The 23,787-nt window shown below is 36.3% G+C and overlaps 1 protein-coding gene across 1 annotated transcript in view; it reads right to left on the reverse strand.

The window, feature by feature from the left end:
• TTC29 (tetratricopeptide repeat domain 29) overlaps positions 1-23,787 on the reverse strand; it is a 257,575-nt gene that overhangs the window by 78,756 nt on the left and 155,032 nt on the right. The window contains exon 10 of the mRNA XM_027117120.1: positions 18,918-19,146. Within this exon, the coding sequence (XP_026972921.1) occupies positions 18,918-19,146 (229 nt within the window). The remainder of the gene's footprint in view (positions 1-18,917; positions 19,147-23,787) is intronic.

Genomic DNA, 23,787 nt, shown 5'->3' on the forward strand with positions numbered 1-23,787 from the left:
TATTGGCTAACTCTGCGATCAATGTCTCAGAAATAGTGTGTGGGGATTGACCATTGGTTAGAAAACTATATAAAATTTGGAAGCTGATATTTAGGTTCAGAAAAAAAAAGCTTTATAAATGTCACAGTACTGAAACAGGAAGAATAATATTATATACATATTATTTTTATGTAAATATTATTTAAGATAGAATCTGTTTCTCACATGCAAAGGGCAGATGGGAAATTGTTCAAAGTAATATGAAGGTAATGGTACACAAGTATTATCCTATTGCATTAGGATAAATTTCCAGTAGTTTATTTGAGTTGTTGAGATCAATTCCCATAAGTTTAAAAGTGGGACCAATGAAAGAATTCTATTAAAATCCTGCTCAAACACAATGTAAGATAATTTTATGTACACCTATTATACTTCCCATATGTCACCTTATAAATTTCATGTGTGTGTGTCTGTGTGAAGACTGAAATGGAGGTAGTGATAGTGAATTTAGCAAGCCAAATATTTGCGTTGTTCCCCAAAAGGGGGAAAATTGATTTACATGATTGTTTGCTATTAAGGCTCAAATGAGTCTACCATGATTTGGTTTTCTCTTATGTTTTTCAATTTTGACAGCTGTCAGTTTACAGTTATGACTACTTTATCTAAGCATCACAAACACTGCATTAGTATCTTCAGAAAATATACTGTGAAAGCTGCAGTTTCACTGTCCCAAATCAATTACCACATTCTTAAACTTGCAGTGTAGTCGTTTGTGGGCACTGAGGCAGCCAGCGGAAGGGTATTGATTGGAGTATAATGTCATGTGTAGCAGGAGAGAAAGATGAAAAGTATTTTCTGCTTAATGGGTTGGTATTAAGTAGGCGGGAATGGCTTCTAATTAGCCAACAATTGCTGTGTTTCCCAGTTTCCCTCCTCCTGTCCGTCACCAGCTGCCAACCTGCCCCCATTTTTTTGTTATTTGGAGTGCATTGCTCACTGCAGTGAAAGCCTTTGTTTAAGAAAGAGGGCTCCCAGGGTCTCAGCTGCCTGGGTACAGCTTGCTGCCGACGATGAGTAGCAACTGTCAGTTTATTTTATCTCAACCTTTTCATCATTCTGCTGAAACTGATCGACTGAAACCACCTGAGAGAACTGAGGATTCCGTACCTACAAGTCATTAGCTAGGGCTGCAGCCTCTCGCCACAGAGCAAGTCAACTGCACACTTCCCGAAATGCAGTCCACTTTAACCCCATGTTTCCCCAACACATAAGAATTCTGTCCCTTTTTTGTTTTTGAAGCAGAGTCAACGGGAGAGGATCCCTTTGATGTATGGGCATGTAAGTCAGGACATTTTGCTTTCGCTAAGGATGAGGATAATGTCCCCGTGACAGGCTTTGCTATGGTGAAACCAGCGATATGGGGGACTTTGTTCCATCCACATCAACAGTGAATGTGAAACTGGAAAACATTTTACAAAGTGACTTTATGACATCAGGTCTCAAGCCCCATTCTTTACCAACATCAAATGTGCCGGATTGAAGCCTGATTTCACATGCGTGTGATCCATATGACAGCTGTTTAGCGGGTTTCCTGTTCCATTTTAGAACCGAGTAAAGACAAATTTCCCATACACTTTAATGATACTGTGAAAACTTTTTTTCTAGAGAAACCATCTAACCTGTTGTACCCATAATGCATCAAAACAGAATGACATGATGAGAAAACTCCCCCTGTGCCACAGTGGAGGATATGTTTAGTAAATATCAGTGACACACGAACCTATTGAGAAATGATATGCCATACCATATACCACTGCCATATACCACTTAGACCTGTGGAGTTGTGGATATGTGGTATTTAACCATGTTTCAACATGGGTAGGTAGATTCTTGGGGAAGTGAAATTTTAGAAACATTTAGAAGGAAAAGGGAAGGTAACTGAGCAGAGAAAAAGATTATTATTTCTGATAAATGATGTGAACTAACAGTAAGAGTTGGAATTAAAAAGGAAGAGTTCAAAGGCATTCACTTGATTTTAAAATAGATATATAAAGGAAGCCAAGGGAAGAGATGTATTGGTTTACAGTGTTTTCCATTTATCATATATGAATTTAAATATTGATAAGAAATGTTATCTGAAGACTCACTAAATAGGTTTACATACATTAGTGAAATATCACATATTCATGAGGAAAAGCTAACCTTGCATTATCTAAACCTTAAAATATAGAAAAACTTAAGAGCAATTCTCACACATGAGAATCACCTGGTGAGCTTGTTGAAAGTAGATTCTCAAGCCCCTTCACTGGAGATTCTGGTTCAATGAGTCCGTGGTAAGGCCCTAGCATACGCATTTATAACAACCTCCCACCATCACTGATCAGATAATTTTTGATGCAAGTGGTCCTTGAGTTGCACTCTTGAGAAAATGCCTAAGGCTTATTGTGAAGTTTAATTTTACACAGGGTATCTTCAAATACTTGAATCATAATAGAAAATTGCAACAGAATATCTTGAATCACCAATGAACAATACTAATTTCAGTGTCATTTTTCCTCCTAAGAATCTTCTACTTAAAATTTCTTTAAAATCATTAAAGATGAAATAGATTAGACTACAATAGAAAAATTACCAGAGTGCATCACATGTAGTAAGTATGGTTTTGTCAAATTCTTGATTCAATTGCTTATTCTGCATCACAAAGTAAAATATATTTCTTACTGTAGGTTTTAGTCAAAAAGCCCACAGAAAGCTTTACAACCTGTTCTTCACACAGCAGCCAAAGTGATCTTTTTAAAAAGTCAGAGTCCTATTCTCAGACCTCAGTAACAATTTTCCATCACAACTGGAATAAAATCCAAAGTCATCACTAAGGCCTGAAAGACCTAAATTAACTAGCTACCACTGGATCCTCAGTTCTTCCTTCTCCTCACTCAATTTTCTCCCACCATATTGGTCTTCTTGTTGTTACTCAAACAAGCCCAGCTTTACCTGGATGGATATCTTCTCCCCACCCTCCTAGATATTCACACAGCTTGCTTCATCATTTCAATTCAGGTTTCTTTACAAACCATGCCTCTTTTGAAAGACTTCTCTGAACTTTCTGTTTAACATAGCCCTCCCCAAACCCAATCACTTTGTGTCCTCTTACCCCTCTTTATTTTTTCCTTCATAGCACTCAGCACTATTTCTAGTGGTTCCCTGACAGCATCTAAACCACTGTTTCCATGCTTAAGAGACTCTCTACTTTATAAATTTAAGTGGAAAAACTGGAACTTGTTCCCAGCCTATTCATTGAAAAGCCAGATATTCACTTTCCTAGCTTCCCCTGCAGCTGGGCAGGGTCATGTGAGCCAGTCTCCACCAATCAGCTGCACACATGCTGAACTTTGCCTTGGGATCTGTGATTTGTTAGGCAGGGCTGGCGAGACATGGCATCAGGCAGGATTCTATATTGTAAAGCTTCCTTAATATTCTCATGACAAGAAGTTAACCTGCCAATGTGTATGTGCTCATTAATTTTTTTCTGAACATTTTTTGCTGTTTTATAAACTAGGCTTAGTATCTGCAAACCTGAAAGACCTGCCATATACATATTTAGTTGTAGATCAGAACAGTTAGTTCTTTTGTATCCCCTGTTATCAAGTTTGTATAAATATTTGTGTGGATCTAAAAATAGTTGTTGAATTAATACAACTATAGATTGTTTCATATACAGGTATTTAGAATTTTCTTTAATTTTAGCATATGGCTTGATCTTTCTTTGTTTCCCTTCAAATTGATGTACTAAAGAGAGTCAAGAAGTCTCCTGGAGAAAGAGCAAAATAGATTGGTTTTGATTTACCTATCTTTTACAAATTATATTTTTCTTGGCATGTATTGAGAAGGCTACCAGTAGAAAACTGATGTATTTTTTTTAAAAGGAAAATTCTATGTTAGATATAGAAAGTGACAGTATTATGCATAATTATCTATGCAATTACACTTGCACATGCTTGAAAATTTTTAGCCAGGAAATGCTTAATAACATTTGCATGGTTAAATGAGACAGCAGAAACAACTGGAAAGGCCTCAGGGCATGGTCATCTATTTAAGCATCCACTTGGATTTTCAACATAATTAGTCATATAATTGTGTGCTAAACTTAGTAGATTCATGTAAGTAATCATAAATTATTTAAAAGCTGTGTGGTAATGTTTTGTTCTCTGTTTCCTGCCAATCAAATTACTAAGGAATATACTATATTCACATTTCATCATATAAATCTTCAAGTAAGCTTACAGGGTAAAAGCCCTGGATGAAAGTGAGTGAACAAGTGAATTCATTCAGATGATATATATGTGTATATGTATGTGTGTATATATATATCTCCAAAGATATATTAGACATATCTATAATCTATATATCTATTGATATATATATATATCTATTAATAATATATCTATTTGGACATCAATATTTTAGGGAGTATTCTTATGATAAAATTGTATCATTCTGTTCATCTGTCTCTACTAAGATTTATATGGAAAAAGAGTTTCCTTTCCTAATGTTGTATTCAACACAATGAATTTTTAATTTTTATTAATTTAGTTTTTAATTTTAATTAAGACCTAAAGGCTGGACATAATAGCTTCCTTCTGTATAGCAGATTTTCTCCTTTTCATAATCCTGTTAGTGGGTGGTGGTGAAAACTTGGGCCAAACAAATGTGAATAGTAAAAATATTAACCTCAAAATTTTATGATGGTCATTTTGACCCAAATTTCTCCCCCGGTCTTTCTCATTAATCTGCTTCCTGACTATTGATTTTGAAGCTTCATTTCATTTCATATGTCTTGTTACTTTTATATCTGAGTTACAAATATGTGGAGACTTGAGGAAAACTATGTATCTTTTCCCAGGAGCACACTTAATAAGCAAAACTAGATCTTTGAAAGTGTTAAATTAAACTTCCTTTGATAAGAGTGCAAAATACACTTTATTACCTACTGATACAATGAAATGTGTATGTAGTCTTAATTCTGAGAAATCAGACTGGTCTCACTAAAGGCCAAAATTAACTGGTCTTTTCTCACTTTGAGTGCCTAATTCCATGTTAGAAGTCAATAAATACAGTCCCTTAGAGGCACAGAACTTAAATGAGCTACCTTTAGTTTTCCCTATTGGTGTGACAAAGTCCAACTTTGTTTACCTTGAGGGCGTGATGAAAGAACATCTATTTGGCTCAGATTTTTTGATTGAAGGTTAGCAGGCAATGAAAGGAAGAAAAAAACCTGAGTACACTGTCCTGTTAAAGGATTGGGGGTGATAAATATTGGTGCTGTTAATAGTTATTTTATTGCTACAGTAGTTCAGATGATTCAAAAAGTAACTGTATTCAGGTGCATTTGTAGTGTTTTCAGGGATTCACTTCAGGAAGGTCAAGACACCAGTCAGGATGATATGGCATTAAAATTAAGAAATATACTATCATTTCATCTGATTAGACTCTTGCTCAATATTTCCCATACTGAGCACACTGTACCCAGCCCGGGAGGCAGACATTATCCATGAGAAGTGAAATATACATCCAAGGATTGTTAGTCAAGTCAGTCATCATAACAAGGCATTATAAATGATTTCTAATTTTTAAAAGAATATTCATCATGAAAAAGACTTATTTTTCTATTAATTATGCTAGGGAAACTAGATTATAAAAGCCTTCACTCAGGTCTGGGAGTTAAAAATACAGTGAGGACAGGGCTTCCCTGGTGGCGCAGTGGTTGAGAGTTCACCTGCCGATGCAGGGGACACGGGTTCGTGCCCCAGTCCGGGAAGATCCCACATGCCGCGGAGCGGCTGGGCCCGTGAGCGATGGCCGCTGAGCCTGCGCGTCCGGAGCCTGCGCGTCCGGAGCCTGTGCTCCGCAACGGGAGAGGCCACAACAGTGAGAGGCCCGCGTACCGCAAAAAAAAAAAAAAAAAAAAAAAAAAAAAAATACAGTGAGGACAGAGTAAAAGAATTTAACAGGAAAGCAAATTCTGGGACCATGGATATAATTTTTTATTGATGTTGTGGTTAAAAAAATTAAAATTAATAATAATGAAAATACCAAGGTGAGAGGTAAATAGAAATAAAACTCCCACACAATACGCAAAGTTTCAGGGAAACTCTGGAAAAAATTAGAAGCCAACAGAATTTGTGCCTTCAGTATGTTCATATTTTAAATGTTAATGTTAACTTCTTTTTTCAGAAGAAATCATATGGAATTGTCCAAATAGAGCCTTACTAAAGAGGGATTAAATATACATAGGGGAGGGTTGTTTTCCCCCCAATTCTAACAATGGTAGAAAGTATTTAGCTAAATTGACAGAGTATTTGGGATCCATGACCGCAAGTAAAAGGACATAGTTAGAAGCAGAGGTAAGACCCCTCACTGGGAATGAGATAAACATAAATGGGTGACAACAGGGTTCCCCCAGAACTTCAAACCCTAGCCTTGCACTGGTACAGCTACAGCATTTACTCTGGTTTTACAATGGTCTAACCAAGCAACCAACAAACTTTTCATAAGCTTTTCAAACTAGCAATTAAAGACAAAATTGAAATAAAACCAGATTAGAAAAACCCAGTTACATTTTTCTTAGAAGTGGTGAATTCAGTGTACATTGGAAGGTTAAAACTGGTAACGCCATCAGCTGCTAAGAACTGTGAACAGAATCTAAAAGAAGTAGAGTTTTTGTCTGAGCAATCAAGAATTCTCTTTTATTGAACCAAGGCAGCAGATAGAGAAGGAGGCTCTCAGAGGGGGGAAAAAAGAAAAAGAAAAAAAAAGATCTTTCAACCCGAGGGATCTTGAGCTACATTATTATATCCCAATGAAGTGAGCATTAGTTTTCTGAAGACATACTTGATTCCTAAGAAAGCAAAGTTGTCACTTGTAGAAAATATATGAAGATAAGTGAACTGCATTTGAATGAGGAAATTTGAAATTAAGACTCAAGTTCTGTGCTCTTTTTTATTTAAAAATTTGGCTACAATTAAGTATTGATTTGTCTTTTTCAGCATGTTTCATCTTTGGAATTATTTTCTTATCAGGTACAGAAGCCATTGAATTCTCTAAGCTCTTTCTTGAAATTTATTAGAAGTACACTTTGATTAATCTATCATGATTTAAATGATAGTAACAGAAAAGATGCTTATCTTTCTTAAGTTTTTGACAGTAGCATAGAGTATATATAGAATACATTTTAGGGCTTCCCTGGTGGCATAGTGGTTGAGAGTCCGCCTGCCAATGCAGGGGACATGGGTTCGTGCCCCAGTCCGGGATGATCCCACATGCCGTGGAGCAGCTGGGCCCGTGAGCCATGGCCGCTGAGCCTGCGCGTCTGGAGCCTGTGCTCCGCAACGGGAGAGGCCACAACAGGGAGAGGCCCACATAATGCAAAAAAAAAAAAAAAAAAAGAATACATTTTACTGTTTTATCTCCCATTTGTCTTATCAAACTTGCTTCCTGTGACTAGGACTGGAAATGAAAAAAAAAGGATTTTAGGGATCTCTGCCTCTAAAAAATTATAGGCAGACCTACAACCTATAAACACACAATTTATAAATTGTCATAGAAAACTGCTATCCCAGCTCTCCCACTGGAGTTCCCACTGCTACTATCTAGGGAGCCACCACGAAGAATCCTGAAGCTTGTGGATGTCAGGGCAGGCTAAATTAAGCTGTGGTAACAAACAGCTCTGAAAATCTCAGTGGTTCACCACAAGGAAGGATTATTCTGTGTTCACACAAGGTCTGCTGCAGACATGAATGGCTTTCCAGGACAAATGTGGATATTTAGTGACCCAAGCTGCTTTGATCTTGTGGTTCCATAGTGTTTTTAAAGGCTTTCTCCATGATCACTGTTGCAGGGAGAGAATCAGCTGCAGTATCTCAGGTGGGCTCTGCTTTGCTTTCACTGGGAAGTAACTTTTGCCCATTGGCCAGAACTAGTCACAGAGCCCAGCCTAGTTGCCAGAGGCTGAGAAATGCAGTCTTCCATGTGACCAGAAGAGTAAAGAAGCAGACCTTGGCAAGCACTTGTAATCTCTACTCCCTTCCACAGGGGTTACTGAACTGTCTGAAAAGTATATGCATGTATGCATATACATGTATTATATGTATGTTTTCCTGAAGAGAGGAGAGAGACCTTAGCTTTCATCAGATTCCTTAAGGGGAGAGTGATCTGTCATCTGAAAACCCTAATAAGCGTTTTTTTAAAGGTAGAGATTTATATTGAAGAAAGGAAAGCTCTGAAATTCAGGAACAACTCAGTGAAGTTGAATTTAGGGCAAATCCCAAGACTTAGGAAGACCAGTCCATGTATTGACCTCATTATTCATAATTGGCTTGCCTCTTACTCCCTGAGTGATTTCAATTAAGTTCTTGCAATAGGTAATCTTCCAACATTTAAAAAATCCTAGTTTTTTGAATAGGTTAAAGCACTTTCAGTCATTCCTAATAAGGTGTTATCAGTTCAATTAGATTGATTTCCTCCTCATCATGCTCATAACTTTGACCCTCCGCAGAACAGGTATCCTAATTAGAAAAGGAATTAAGTTGGGAGAAGGGGTAAGTAAATTTAGAACATGGGGCATTTTTAAAATTCAGAAAGAATGTCAGATTTTGAGATACTGTCTAATGCTTGAAAACTGAATTTAATAAAAAGTAGGTTTTTCAACAAACTGTCCACAGTTCAGTATTTGTTGAGCGCTACTATGTGCTAGGCATCGTGCTAGCTGCTGGGGCTATGACAACAAACACAGTCGCCACTCTGTGCTGTGATAATGTGTCAGCACTACTTGGCATCTTATTGTCAGAGTGCTTTTAGCTGCAAGTAACAAAACTGAGCTGAAAGTGGCTTAGATAGGGAAATTTATGTCACACACAAAAAACTGGTGGTGGCAATTACAGGGTTAGATAATTTAGCAAGCAAGGATGTCATCAAGGATCTAGATTTCTTCTATGCTTTCCCACCGCCATCCTCATCATTTTCATATCTTAGTTGCACACTGGCTATGGCAGCTCCAGGCAGTACATACTCATATATCAACATTTAAAGTCAGGAAAAAGGGAATCTCCTCGTTTGTGCCTCTTTTTAAGAATGAAGAAAACCTTTCTAGGAATTCCTCAGGAGATCTTCTTGTATCATTAATTACAATTGTGTTCCGTATCCTCCCGAAAGCTATCACTTGGCAAGTATAATGAGGTCATGGTGACTGGCATAATATTAGTAAATACTCCACCACTGGGGATAGAGAAGGTCCATCCTCTGCAAGGACACGGTGACTTGAAGAGAGAGAACAATCAGGATTATGTTAGCAGGAAGGAAGTTGGGCAATGGCCACTGGGTAGGGAACCAACAGGGTCTTCCACACAGATACATTATGTCACTGGACCCTCAAGGCAACCTTGTGGGGTGGGAACTGTCATCTTTCTTTATAGGTGAGGTAAAGTTACCCAGGTCCACCAGCTATGAAGTGAAGGAGCTGGGATTCAAACAGAGATTGCCTGCCTTCAATCACTACACAAAATCTGATGAATCTGGTCAAAGAAAACTGCTCATCACTGAAACATGCCTTTTCCAAATTCACAGCCTTGTCTCTTTTGAATTTGCCTTAAATCTGTACTTCAGTTTGTCTGTTGAAAAAGCCTTAGAGAACTGTTACTGTAGAGTATGGCTAAGGAACTTTGAAGTAACTGTATTTCAGTTTATGTAACGATTCTTCTCATAAATCTTCATTTTCCCCTCCCCTTTCACTATATGTTGATATAATTGTAGTATTATGGCAAAAACAATGTAAAGGAGTTATTACATGGGGTTTACTGCAAATCATATTGAGAACATGATGCTTTAAAAACCCATACTAATTCTTTTGGTTTTCAAGATTTCCTTAAATTTAATTAGAACAAAGTGAATTTTAAAAGCATAAGAATTTTCTTAGAAATCTAGGAGTCATAGACTTAAAGAACTAAAAAGAGACGCAAGAGGGAAGAGATATGGGAACATATGTATATGTAAAACTGATTCACTTTGTTATAAAGCAGAAACTAACACACCATTGTAAAGCAATTATACCCCAATAAAGATGTTAAAAAAAAAAGAACGAAAAAGAAATTCAGAGATCATGTAGTTTAATTACCTTCTTACACTGATTTTACAAATGAGGAAACTTGTGCAACACTGAAAATCCTAGTTTGCAAAGATACTGGGAATAAAAGATTTAGTATATGAAATAATTGTCTATTTGATGTATCCTACATCACACACAAAACAGTCTCACAATAATAAAACCAATATAAATATCAATAGTATGAATACTGAAAACAGTTTACTTTTTTTTTGGAGGGGGTACATTTTTTAGGATTTAGCCAACTAGAGACACACAGTGAAATTTCTGTTTAAAGCTACTTCGAATATTTCATTTCTCTGTGACTATATCACCAACTGGATACATATTTAGGATCATTAGTTTTATTTTATTTTGGATTTTTAGAGACTGCTTTTTCAAAGTTTATAGGCTCCTTGGAGAAGAGGCTGATGGCAGATCTGAAGTCAAAGACGTATATTATGAGTCTGAAACAATTTTCATAACAGATAGCAAGGAAGCCATCAAAATCCACAAAGCCTACACCAGAGGCTGTTTGCGGGAGGCTGGGATGACTTGGGGCCGAAAGATACTCAGGATAGAAATGGATCACTCATCCTAAACCAGATTGTTTGTTTTCAATCCAAGGAAAAACAAGATGGAACTCAAAATGTTGATAAATCCCCTTTAAAGAGACCCAACCACTAGGCAATGAGAATAGAGCTTCAAAAACAGGGGGTTCCCAAAAAAGGAGTTGATGGGATGAGCACTAAGAAATTCAGTCCAAATAGGGAGCTATTGTGGTCCCCAAGTTGGCAGCTGTCTGCCTGGTTGAAACTGAATGTGTTTTTATAGAACCAGATTTCTCCATTTAATTTAATTGAATTTCACATCTGTTATAAACTCCACAATATGTTGTTATTACTTTTGCTTTCAACAGTCAATTATTTTTTCAAGCAATTTTTGAAAGAAAAATATTTTATTTTTACTGACACATTTCTCATTTTCTTATTCATTCTTTATGTAGATCCAGGTTTCTATCTAGATTCATGTTCTTTCTGCCTGGAGGAGTTTACCATTCCTTGTACTGGTATATTAGTCATGAATTTTCTCAGCTTTTGTATGCCTGGAAAAATCTTCATTTTAACTACATTTTCTTGTTTTTTTTTAAATTTTATTAATTAATTTTTTAACATCTTTATTGGAGTATAATTGCTTTACAATGTTGTGTTAGTTTCTGCTGTATAACAAAGTGAATCAGCTATATGTATACATATATCCCCATATCCCCTCCCTCTTGCGTCTCCCTCCCACCCTCCCTATCCCACCCCTCTAGGTGGTCACAAAGCATTGAGCTGATCTCCCTGTGCTATGCAGCTGCTTCCCACTAGCTATCGATTTTACATTTGGTAGTGTATACATGTCCAGGCCACTCTCTCACTTCGTCCCAGATTATCCTTCCCCCTCCCTGTGTCCTCAAGTCCATTTTCTATGTCTGAGTCTTTATTCTTGTCCTGCCCCTAGGTTCGTCAGAACCATTTTTTTTTTTAGATTCCATATATATGTGTTAGCATATGGTATTTGTTTTTCTCTTTCTGACTTACTTCACTCTGTATGACAGACTCTAGGTCCATCCACCTCACTACAAATAACTCAATTTTGTTTCCTTTTATGGCTGAGTAATATTCCATTGTATATATGTGCTACATCTTCTTTATCCATTCATCTGTCAATGGACACTTAGGTTGCTTCCATGTCCTGGCTATTGTAAATAGAGCTGCAATGAACATTGTGGTACATGACTCTTTTTGAATTATGGTTTTCTCAGGGTATATGCCCAGTAGTGGGATTGCTGGGTTATATGGTATTAACTATGTTTTTGAAAGATACTTTCATTGGGTATAGAATTCTAGGTTTGATGGTTCTTTTTTTCTTCTAGTACTTTAAATAAGTTCCTTCATTCATTCTTGTTTGATTTACATGTTTCCTTCATTCATTCTTGTTTGATTTACATGTTTCCAGGGAGACTCCAGCTCCTATTATGTTTATGCCACTGCACCACTACCATAGCTGCTTTTAAGATTTTTCAGTTTATCACTCATTTTAAGCACTGTGATTATGGTGTATCTTGGTTTAATTTTCATGTTTCTTTTGCTTAGGGTTCATAGAGCTTCTTAGATTTGGGTTTATAGTTTTCATCAAATTCAGAAAAAAAATCAGCCATTCATTATTTTTTTAAATATTTTTTCAGTTCCTTCCTGTTTTCCTCTTCTTTGGGGTCTCCAAATTACTCACATTTAGGCTTCCTGAAGTTTAACCGTGGTTCTCTAACATGCTCTATTCATATCCTTTCAGTATTTTTTCTCTGTATTTCATTTTGGATAGTTTCTACTGCTATATTTCCAAAGCTAATCTTGTCTTTTGCATTATCTAAATCTGCTGCTAATCCCATCCAAGTTGTTGTTTTGTTTTCTTTTTCAGCTTGGACATTTTATTTCTTACTTCTAGAAATTGAATTTGGCTTTTTAAAATATCTTTCTTGGCTCTATATGTTTAATCTTTCCATTACATCCTTCAACATATGAAATATAGTTTTAATAACATTTTTATGTCCTGTTATGCTAATTCTATCATCTGTTGCATTTCTGCATCAATTTCCATTTATATATTTTCTCCTCATCATGAGTTATAACTTCCTGCTTCTTGGTATTATCTATGTAATGTTGATTGGATGCCAGATACTATGGAGTTTACCTTTTTATTTTTTACTCCTATAAATATTCTTGAGTTTTGTTCTAGAATTCAGTTAAATTACTTAGAAGCAGTTTGATGCTTTTGATACTTGTTTTTAAATTTTGGTAGGTGGTACCGAAGTAGTCTTTCATCTAGAGATAATTTTTCTCTACTATTAAGGCTTATGAGTCCTCCACCTGATGCCCCATATTTTATGAGGCTTTTCCATTCTGGCTGGTGGGAGCATAAAAAATTCCTGGCTCTGTTTGAGCTTAGGTGATTATTCTGCTTGAGCCTTTTGGGTGGTTCTTTCCTTAGCCTTCCATAGTTTCTTTACATGCACATACAGATCAGTATGCAGAAGACTGCATATCTCTGGAGCTCTCACTCAGTCGATCTCTCTCATTCTTTCCTTCTCTGCAGCTCTCTCCTTTCTAGTACCCTTTGCTGTGAATTCCAGCCATCTTGGTCTCCCTGGACTCCTAATTCAGTCTCCTCAACCCAAGGATCTCCTGGGCTGCCTCTACCTTCGTGCCCTTCCCTGTGTTACAGCCTGGCAACTTCCTCTAGGCTTGAGGAAATCATACAGCTCAGCTCATTTGGTTTCCCTTTCTCAGGGATCACTGTCCTGCACTGTGTGTTGTCCAATTTCTGCAAACTTTTGTCTTATATGTTTTGTTTGGGTTTTTTTAGTTGTTTAAGATAGGAGGGTAAATCTTTTCCTTGTTATTCCATCTTGGCCAAAAGTAAAGTCCCACTTGTTTCTTTTCACTGAATATTTTTAACCAGACTTTAATTTAAAATGTAATCTTTTAAAAAGTTAGATATGGCTTTTACTAGCTATAAGATAATATGTAAGGAACTGTAAGGCATGGAAAGAATCCTGGACTAGAGTTCTAGAAAACTAGATTATAGATCCATTTTGTCTTTCAGATTATTGCATGACTGCCTTCCCCTGGACCTGAGAACATTTGGAAATAAAACATGTGGACCAAGTAATTTTTTTGGTAACCACACAACTCAGTCTTTTCCTGATTCTATGAAACCAAAAAAAAAAAAAAATTCAAGAAGATTTTAACTCATTTTCAGAAGATAGAAAGGTACTAGAGGAGTGGTATCAGGTTTAGGAGGGCAGAGACATCCACAAACTAAAGTGCATGAAGAAGAGATAATGATGATCAGAGAACCAGGCATGTATAGGAATTGGAGGCCCCAGGAATAGTGGGGAAAAAGTAGGGGCTGAGGAAATGCTGAGGGGAAGTATGACATAGGGTTGAAAACAGGCAAATGAATTGAAAGTCTGCGGATAAAATGGTTAACTAGGTTTAGCAACCTCAACCGTGTCAACCAACCAGGGAAAAGTTAAATTGCATGTGACATCAGATAGCTAGAAACTCCTTTATTATAAATTCTAGCAGAAGGATCAAGTAATACATCTGGCATTTATACAGCTGTTTGATATATTATAGTGATGATTATGAGGATGATAATAATAATAATAATAATTACCTCTTGTGGAAACCCTCAGAAACCAGTGTTTATGGGGGAAAAACAACAAATAAAATGCTCATGAAGCTCTAGATTATATTCTTAAGGACTACAAAATATCTTCCTTGTTTAGAAAATGCTCTTACTGAGGAATTGTGGTTGGTTCCAGAGGAATCTTATCAATGACTTATTTCAAACCTCAGATAACAGGCTAAAGAGACTTGAAGTGAAATCTATTGCCAAAAGTCATGAAGCTAATTACTCTTCAATAGGGTATTATAACCCGGGTCATCACACTCTTGAGTAACAGTCTCTCTCAATTACACCAAGCTGCCAGTAGGGTGAGCTTTGATTCATCCACAATTTTCACGAGAATCTTCTTTTTATATGTCATGTTTTTGAACACATTATTAGAGACGGGTTTGCTCTGTGACGATAGGATGATATAAAACCTGCATGCTTACTTTTTGGCTAGTTCCATTACATTTCCCTCATTGTTATCGTTATTTAACAAACAGAAGTAGCGATCAAAGTATAATAGAATGTGAGACTCACTTGTGAATGTGTTTTTTTCACATTCTTTAAAATGGTTAAATTCATGAATGAAAAATACAAGAAAAGGACAGGGTAGGAAAACGTGGCTTGACATTAAACCAAGGAACACACATCAAGCCAACACAAACCAAGGATGAGAGACAAATTCATGCTCTTTATTGTTTTCCTTTAAGAATATTAAATGATTCATAAAACTAGGATGATAGTTTTGGCACTCAAGGAAACCTTTACATGCTTTTTGGTAGAAAACTGTAAGTGTCTTTACTGACTAGCCAGTGTGTTCATCTTAATAGTTCTGGTAAGGAAAATAAATTATATTCTGGAGAAATCAGCAGAAATTCATAGACCCTTAAGCCTTCCAGAGCCAACCAATTTCTGTTGCTTCGGGCCTGAATAATTTTATTGAACTGTAATAATATTTGAATTCCTTCTAAATTCCTAAATTTGGGAGGAGAATCTATTCTTTTTTTACTATTGGAAGGGAAAGGAGGAGTATGAAATCATTCCAGCCATATCTAAACGTATCAGAAGAGTATGAAGGTTCCTATATTTGCTGTGTTCCCTCTGAAAGATACAAAGATGAGAGGTGATTGCTGGTGAATCACTGTTCTATTTTATCTAGAGACCTGAGTGCTCTCACTGCTGTATTCCCTTAGGGGGTCATGTTCCTCTGCTTAAAAGAATATTGCCTGCTCTGTGAGCTAATGATTTGTTTGGAGGATGGAAGTCTCACAGGTAAAGATAACTGCACAGCTTTTATGATGTATCTTTCAAATCTTTGATCTGCTTTTTTCTGAATACCTGGGACCCCTCAATAGCAAGATTAAAGATGCCTCTTCAGAGAACAAAGGTAAACTTTGAAAACCTAAAAGCTCCTCAGATTTCCAAATAATATTTCTGTATTTCTTCATTTTGTCAACATCGTACTTGCTGTTGTCCTGCATTCGTGTGATAATCGGATGGTAATCAAAATACAGTGTTAGATCATTGGCTTGTGGGTTTTTTCCCCATATTTTTCAAGGAGGCAGGGAACTACAAATCTTGTTTCAAAAAGTGGTTAGTGCAAACTAGCCTATGGCGAGGACACACATACTCATTTGATTCTATTTAATTTGACAAATATTTACTTAGTACCTAGTAGGTGTCAGACATTGTGCCTTCTTTTGTAGGGAATACCAAGAATCAGGACCTGTTTTCAAGAGATTCATACTCTAATTGGGCAGACAAGGCAATTACAGAAATGGCCATGATGGGATGCAGAATATGACAAATGAAAAATGCTTGCAGAGAAATGAATGACATTCAATATGGGAAGAGAGAGAAGAAGTAATATTCAAGTGAGAGGGGGTGAGGGAAGATTTCAGCATTTGAGAAGGACCTTGCAAGGTGGGTGAGATTTCCGTGGATGGAACTGGAGCTGGAAGTAAGGTGATAATAGTGTATGTTGCGTGTGTGTGTGTGTGTGTGTGTGTGTGTGTGTGTGTGTGTGTTGTCGGGGGAGGGAGGTGGTCAAAAAAGGTTGAGAAGCTTGTGTTTAACTTGTGGACAGTAGCGAGTCCATGAGGATTTTTAAGCAGAGCAAAGATAGAATAATACGAGTTGTGGTTTAAGAAATATTTTTGAAGAATTTTAAAATTTTAGTGTAAAATTTAGCTTTTTAGTGTATTTTGAGGTAAAACTATGTCTGTGTAAACAACAAGTGTTTGATAATGTCTTACAGGTCTTATTTCCAAACAGAATGTCTATCACTTAAAATGTTGACTGAACTAACTTCTCATTTATATTTGAATCTGAAAGATTATTATTTTCACTCTAATAATGATGTAGCTCATCCACGCATAGATTTCTATTCTTGGTCAAAGGAATCAGTAAGGGGGTGTACTTTTATAGCATTCTGGCGAGTTTAATCTTCTCCACCACATGAACAGCTGAATTTTTACTGTCTGAGTAATATTTTTCTTAATTTATATTTTATTGAGGTAGCATTGGTTTATACATTATATAAGTTGCATGTGTACAACACTATACTTCTACTTCTGTATACTTCACAGCGTGCTCATCACCAAAAATTTAGTTTTCATCTGTCACCATACAGTTGCTCCCCTTCACCCATTTTGCCCTCCCCATTTTCCCCTGTGGTAAAACCACTACTCTGTTCTCTGTATCTATGTGTTGGTTTTTGTTCATTGGTTTGTTCATTTATTTTGTTTTTTACATGTCTGAATAATATTTTGAAGTGCATTTTTTGTTTCCTCCTAAGCCCTTTAGAGCACAACATGCCCTTACAAAAAACGGGGAGATAAAACGTAACAAGAATAGAAAAATAAATAACTTCATAGAGTAAAGCAAAGCAAAATATATTTTTAAAAAGCCAAAAACAGGATTGCAATAAATGGCTCTTATCAGAAGCTAGTTTTGAGGAGTATTTTTTTCATGATTATCATTATGATGATTAGGGTTTATCCCAGATAAATCTGAAAATGTGAGTAGCTCAACGTATTCTCCACCAAACCATTTATCAAAGCAAGTAATCTAATAGCTGGATCATACTTCCTCTGCTTTAGCTCCTGGGCAGAAAAAGTGAGAGCATAAAGGGAAGATAACGCAAAACTACAGAACAAATGCCCAAATATGTGACAAGACAACATCCTGAATAAGCAAAGTATTATCTGAAAGTAGTTAGTTAATAGTCAACTATAAATATTTCTTGAGCACTGAGTGCATTGAAATTCAACAAGTCCTCTATTTCTGAAGACTTCATCTTGCTTTCTCTTATTATGCATCTATTAGGAATGAGACCTTTCCTTATTTTCTAACTAGAGGACAGACAGCGGTGAAGTGGTATTCTACTGATGTAAAAGAGCCAATAAAATTTCTTTGTGCCAAAGTTACTATTATTTACTATTTATTCTATGGAGGAAATAAACACCAAAACAAATGATTGTTTCATCTAAATGACCTAAGGGGGGGAAAAAAAAAAGAGTTCCAGATAGGAGATGCCCAGCAATTCCACTCCTGAGTATATAGACAAAAAAAACCTCCACTAATTCAAAAACATGCTTGCACCCCAATGTTCATATTAGTACTATTTACAATTGCCAAGGTATGGAAACAACCTAAGTGTCCATCAACAGATTAATGGATAGAGAAGATGTGCCATTCACACACACACACACACACACACACACACACACACACACACACACACAATGGAATACTACTCAGCCATAAAAATGAATGAAATTCTTAACTTGGGACTAGAGCCCAGTCAAGTTGATACATAAAACTGACCGTTACATCCCCCCTCTAGTTATTTGTTTTTTGGTTTTTGGTTTTTTTGAGGTACACGGGCCTCTCACTGTTGTGGCCTCTCCCGTTGTGGAGCACAGGCTCCGGACGCGCAGGCTCAGTGGCCATGGCTCACGGGCCCAGCTGCTCTGCGGCATGTGGGATCCTCCCGGACCGGGGCATGAACCCGTGTCCCCTGCATTGGCAGGCGGACTCTCAACCACTGCGCCACCAGGGAAGCCCTAGTTATTTGTTTTTAATTGACTATTTTGACTAATTATCACAAGAAAAGTATGTAGGAAAAAAAAGTAGAATTAAGAGAAATTACTATCAAATATTTTCTCAATTAACATTCACACCTGAATTGAGAAACAATAGGAAAACTTACTATCATCAGAAAAGTAAGAGTATAATACTAACTAGCATCTCTGAACACTTGCTCTTGTCTACAAGATACAACACTGAACATTTTTTAAAACATAAACCTATTTCATATTCCTTACAACTGATCAGTACCTACTGTTGAATATTTAAGGTAACTGAAAAAATGGTGATTTATCAAATTGAATAAATCTATCACTATTGTATGCCTCCCTTAAACACTGAAGATATGATACAGCACAAAAATGCATCCAACATTAACATAGTAATGAATAAATAAAAATAAAATTGCCAATTGTCGAATAAACCTTTGCAAAGAAAATGACTTAGCCAATAAGAATGGTACAAAGATCTAAATTGTTTTCAGAAACCAAGGCCTTACCAATAGTCGGATCAGGTGCAACATCACTTCTATTCTCCTTCCATGACAGCAGGTAGTCAAGGCTGGTGAGATCTGCAGATTCTATATTACTATTAATGGTCAGCATCATCTGATGAGCTTTTGCTATTCCATAATGAACTTTTGTCTCATCCATCAGAGGTATGTTCGTTAACTCTGCTGTTGTATCAAAAGCTTGCTGAAAGTATTCAGAAGCTTTGTTGTAGTATCCCTAAAAATGTAAGAGAAATAATTTTTTCTTAATTTTAATTTACCATTCCACATGTCTGCCCACCTTGGCATGTGCCACACTGATCCTTCAGCAGTTTTAGCAGTTCATCTTCAAGAAGAAAGAGATGGCAAGCAGGGCCTCTATTAGAATCAGTTTCCTTTTAAAAGCTGTGATTACTAACCATGCAATATCTTGAAGTTCATTCACCAAGAAAGGTGTATCTTCCAGGTTGAACCGTATGAAACTTAATTTTTTTCTGGATTAAAAATGGTCAAATATAAGCATTCTGCTTCCTAATATAAGGAAGAAAAAAGAAGTTTGGGAAAGAGTGAACTGATTCACTTTGATTTGGATGGAATTTTCTTACTTGTTGCATTGGATTTACCAAATGAAATCTTTTTAACCAGTTTTCGGTCACAGCAAGAGATCATTCTAGCCAACCCATTTAATCAGTGGTGAGTGAAAATGGATGTATATTCCGCTCTTCCGTTATTACTTGTATTTTCCCATGTGCACATGTCATTCTTGGCTAAGAATGTGGAAGACAAGATTTCGAAATAACATGATCTTGACAACAGCACTAGCATAACTCAAAAGATCATTTAAATGTTTACATCTTCTCCAAGTTCCTTGCAACATTTTAACTTGCAAAAACTCAAGGTTTCCTCCCCTTCCCTTCCTTCCTTCTTTCCTTCCTTCTTTCCTTCCTTCCTTCCTTTCTTCCTTCCTTCCTTCCTCCCTCCCTTCTCTCTCTCCCTCTCTCTTCCTTTCTCTTTCTTCTTTCTTTCTTTCTTCTTTCTCATTCTCATCTCTCCTTCTAAAAGCTATTGTCTACAAATAAATAACATTTACCTAACTCTTATGAAGCGTCAGGGACAGTGGTAAATACTTCATATGTATTATGTCATTAGCTTTCATAGGTCACTCTATGAGGAAATATTATTCTTATTTTACAAATAATGAAATTGAGCCTCAGAGAAAAGACTATCTTCTGCCACCTTCCCAAGTCTTCTAAAAATCTTCCTTTAAAAACTCTTCCTCAAAAGGGGATATTATTTTTAGGATTAAGCTATACTTGTAAAAACTCTAGGGAAGAAAAACTTCCTTTCTTCACTGATTTATAACCCTGGGGAGTCCATCCTCTTCCCTTTCCTCCTCTCTCCTTTCTTTCTCTCTCTCATATTACAAAAACAAGTATGCACACTCTTGAAGAGAAATGTTTTACTATGAGCTTTCAAGTCATTTTTCTCACAATGTATTATGACGGAACTGGAAATGAAAAAACACCATAGAAACAGCTTTATACCATATGCCAGTACAGGTAAAATGCATACTCAACGACCACACATCTCTGTACAATCATAGAGTCCAAAGAGCAGAAAAACTGATTGAATAAAGAGGCTGCTGGCAAGGTGAGGAGTAGGGCTATGTGACAGTTATGTTACATACATGAGCAGCACATGTAACACTGCTATATACCCACAGGGACAATTTAGGTGAACCATTCAAATGGCTCACTCCAATTAAATTTTCTAATTTAAACAGACTTCCTCTATATTACATCAAAAACAATTTTTGTTTGTTGAGATGAACAATTCTTTCTCTTATTTTAAAGCATAAAACAGGATTTATATGAGACTAAGATCACTTAATTAAGAAAATATAACAAAGATATTTATATGTCAATGAAATAAATTATATGATTGAGAAATAATATCAATATTGAAGACAATAAAACTAGTTAAAATTATAGATTGCCCTGTTAGATATCAAAGATATGGGACAAAATAGATGAAAATATATGACTAGACCAAATGTTTCTATTTTTAAAAACAGAGAAGTATAAATATCTAATTATTGTTCCAGCTATAATCCTGAGCTTTAGGCTGTTCATTGCTTTAGATGAGAGTCTCAATTAGGAGAATTAGGGACCATAAATAAATGGACATATATTTGAATTTCCAGAATTATTTTGATATATTATTATTTTGGAACAAACTCATTCATCCAATGAATAACTACTATTTACCAGGCCAATGCCAGGCAGTAGAGATTCAGCAGTGAACAAAGTTCAAGGTCAAGTAGGTGAGCTTGCTGCTAGTGGAAGTAGTCATCTGCCTATAACTTTTATTAGATCTTTTTTAACAAATGCCTTTTCCCCCTGAATACTTCTATTATTATAATAGGTAATTAGGCATTATAATTAGGTAATTAGTCTTCCTTCAAATTGTGCCTAGTGTTCAACCTTGAGACACACACATACCTGTCATAAAACTGGTATCAAGCTAGATTTTTCTAGTTTAAGGCACCCTTAAGAAATACAACATTGGTTCCTCTCAGACGCAAGAATTTTTATACATACCTTTTTAGAACGCGGTTTCATTAATGTGCATTGTATTTCCAGATTTTTCATTCTTAAAGAGTTTACTATCGAAATTTAATCTCTTCTCTAAAGGTTCTGCCCAACTTTCCACAGTTCCTGTTATCAGTGAAGCCCTATGCTGTTATAAAATTCAGAAGATTCTAGTAATGAATCCTGGCAATCTTAAATATGAGTTTGGGAATACAGAAGTGAATTTATGCACTTCATAAGTGCATCTTATTGGAAGAGAAAACTTCATTTAATGTTATAAATATCACTAATAAGCATTAGGTGGACAATTTCAGGTCAAGATCTTGACATCATAGACGTTGAAACAAAACTTGCATTATTACACTATAACATAGAATTTTCATGCATTATTGTGATTCTTATCAGATCCTTCTTAGTGTCTGAATTGTCACTCTGTCCAATGAGCAAGCTCAAAATAAATGGGCATTTTCTCAGTACTGAGGAAGACTCTTTTCTTACACAATTTCCTTACTGTGTTAGTGTTGGAACTACCATTGTTTTAACTATGTGATTATGCTTTGCTCTTATTAGAGAATAAAAGATCTCATGAAGGGTCTATACCTAGTTATTTTCCCTAAAATATTCTCACTAGACCCCTTTACTTTGATGATATATTTTCAGTTAAAAACCAATCACATCAGGAGGGTGAGATGGGTGGCCCATCTTCCATGATTATATAGTAAAAGGTAAACTAATTAGGATGTTTTTAAGATGTGTTAACTTAAATTATAATAACACTATAATAATTAGAGAAAACTATATTTTTCCACATACAGTTTTATATGATAATTGTGGTCTTATAACAATATTATTTCTTGGAAATTACTGTTAAGAATACAATTAGAATACGTTGCATGAATAATATGAAGCCAGAAAAGGTACGATAAGGGCAGTTGGTAGAGGTCCTTAAAAGGTAGACTGACAAATATCAGTAATATCAGAGTTGCTTTTAAAATTTCAGTGCAAGTTTTCAAAATGCCAAAATATTGGACAAAAATGAAACAGAAGTTTGGAATTTCAAAAGTGAGAGACTACTACTCTCAACTGGTATAAAATTGGTTACAAATTTATGGATTGATTCAATGAACTCGCATATTTTTGTTCACCAACTCTGTGCCAGGTTCTCTTCTAGAAATTGGAATGAAATTAAAAAACAGGCAGATCTGGTCTCTTTTCTCATTAAGCTTCCATTCTAGACACATTCAACAACAAGAAGAAAAATATCACAAACAAGAAAACTACGAGACAAGTGCAGCATAATTTTGATTGGGTTGAGTCAAGGAAGACCTTTCTGAAGTTGTGGCATTTAGCTGAGCTCTGAATGACAAGAAGCCAGCAATGTGAAGTTCAGATTGGGGAGTGGTCCACGCAAAGCATTCCAGCTAAAGCAAATGTCCTCAGGCAGAAATCAGCTCAGCATGTTTGAAGAACTCCACAAAAGTCCCTTTGGCTCTGGTGGACAGCATAAGGAGAGTAGAAGGCAATAAAGTCAGAGACTGGGAGTGGGGGAGGTAATGCATCTCATATAGATTGTTTCAAGTCAGGGTGAGGATTTATATTTATGTTCTCAGAAGACTGGTCAGCAATGGAAGTATTTTAAGCTGAGAAATAACATGATTTTATTTACATTTTAAAAGGATTACTTGGGCTTCTGTGTGGAGACTGGATTGGATGGAGGAGAAATGGGAAAATGGGTTCAGAGCTTATTGCAATAGTACAAGTGAGAAAACATAGTGTCATAACCAGATGTGGTGATAGTAGCAGAGATAGAGAGAAGAAGTGGGTGGATTTGAGATGCGTTTTGGTGGCATGAAGGTCAGGGTTTTCTTCTGGATTGGATATGGAGCAGGAGGAGAAAGATGAAGCAAGAATATCCAGATTATTGGCTTGAGCAATCGAGTTGATGGATAATGGTACCATTTATTAAGATGTGGAGGACTGGGGAGAAGTAGGCCAAGGAGGGAGGAATCACATTAAACTTGAGATGTCAATTAGAAGACATCCAGGGAGAGATGCTAGGGAGGCAGCCAGAATCACAAGTCTGGAGTCCCAAGGAGAGATCAGGGTTGGAGATATAAATTTGAGAGTCATCAGTGTATGGATGGTATTTAAACCATGGGCCTGTATAAGGTCAGATAAGGAGAGCTCACAGATTGAGAAAAGAAGGTTGCCTATGAAATGCCTGAATGGTATTCTATCCTGGTTGAACATTAAGTAGGGAGAGAAATAGAATTTAGGGGAAAGCTGAT

Source organism: Aethalodelphis obliquidens, unplaced genomic scaffold (assembly GCF_003676395.1).
Source record: "Aethalodelphis obliquidens isolate GAN/ISIS:26980383/991018 unplaced genomic scaffold, ASM367639v1 scaffold17, whole genome shotgun sequence".
In the NCBI taxonomy this organism is placed as follows: domain Eukaryota; kingdom Metazoa; phylum Chordata; class Mammalia; order Artiodactyla; family Delphinidae; genus Aethalodelphis; species Aethalodelphis obliquidens.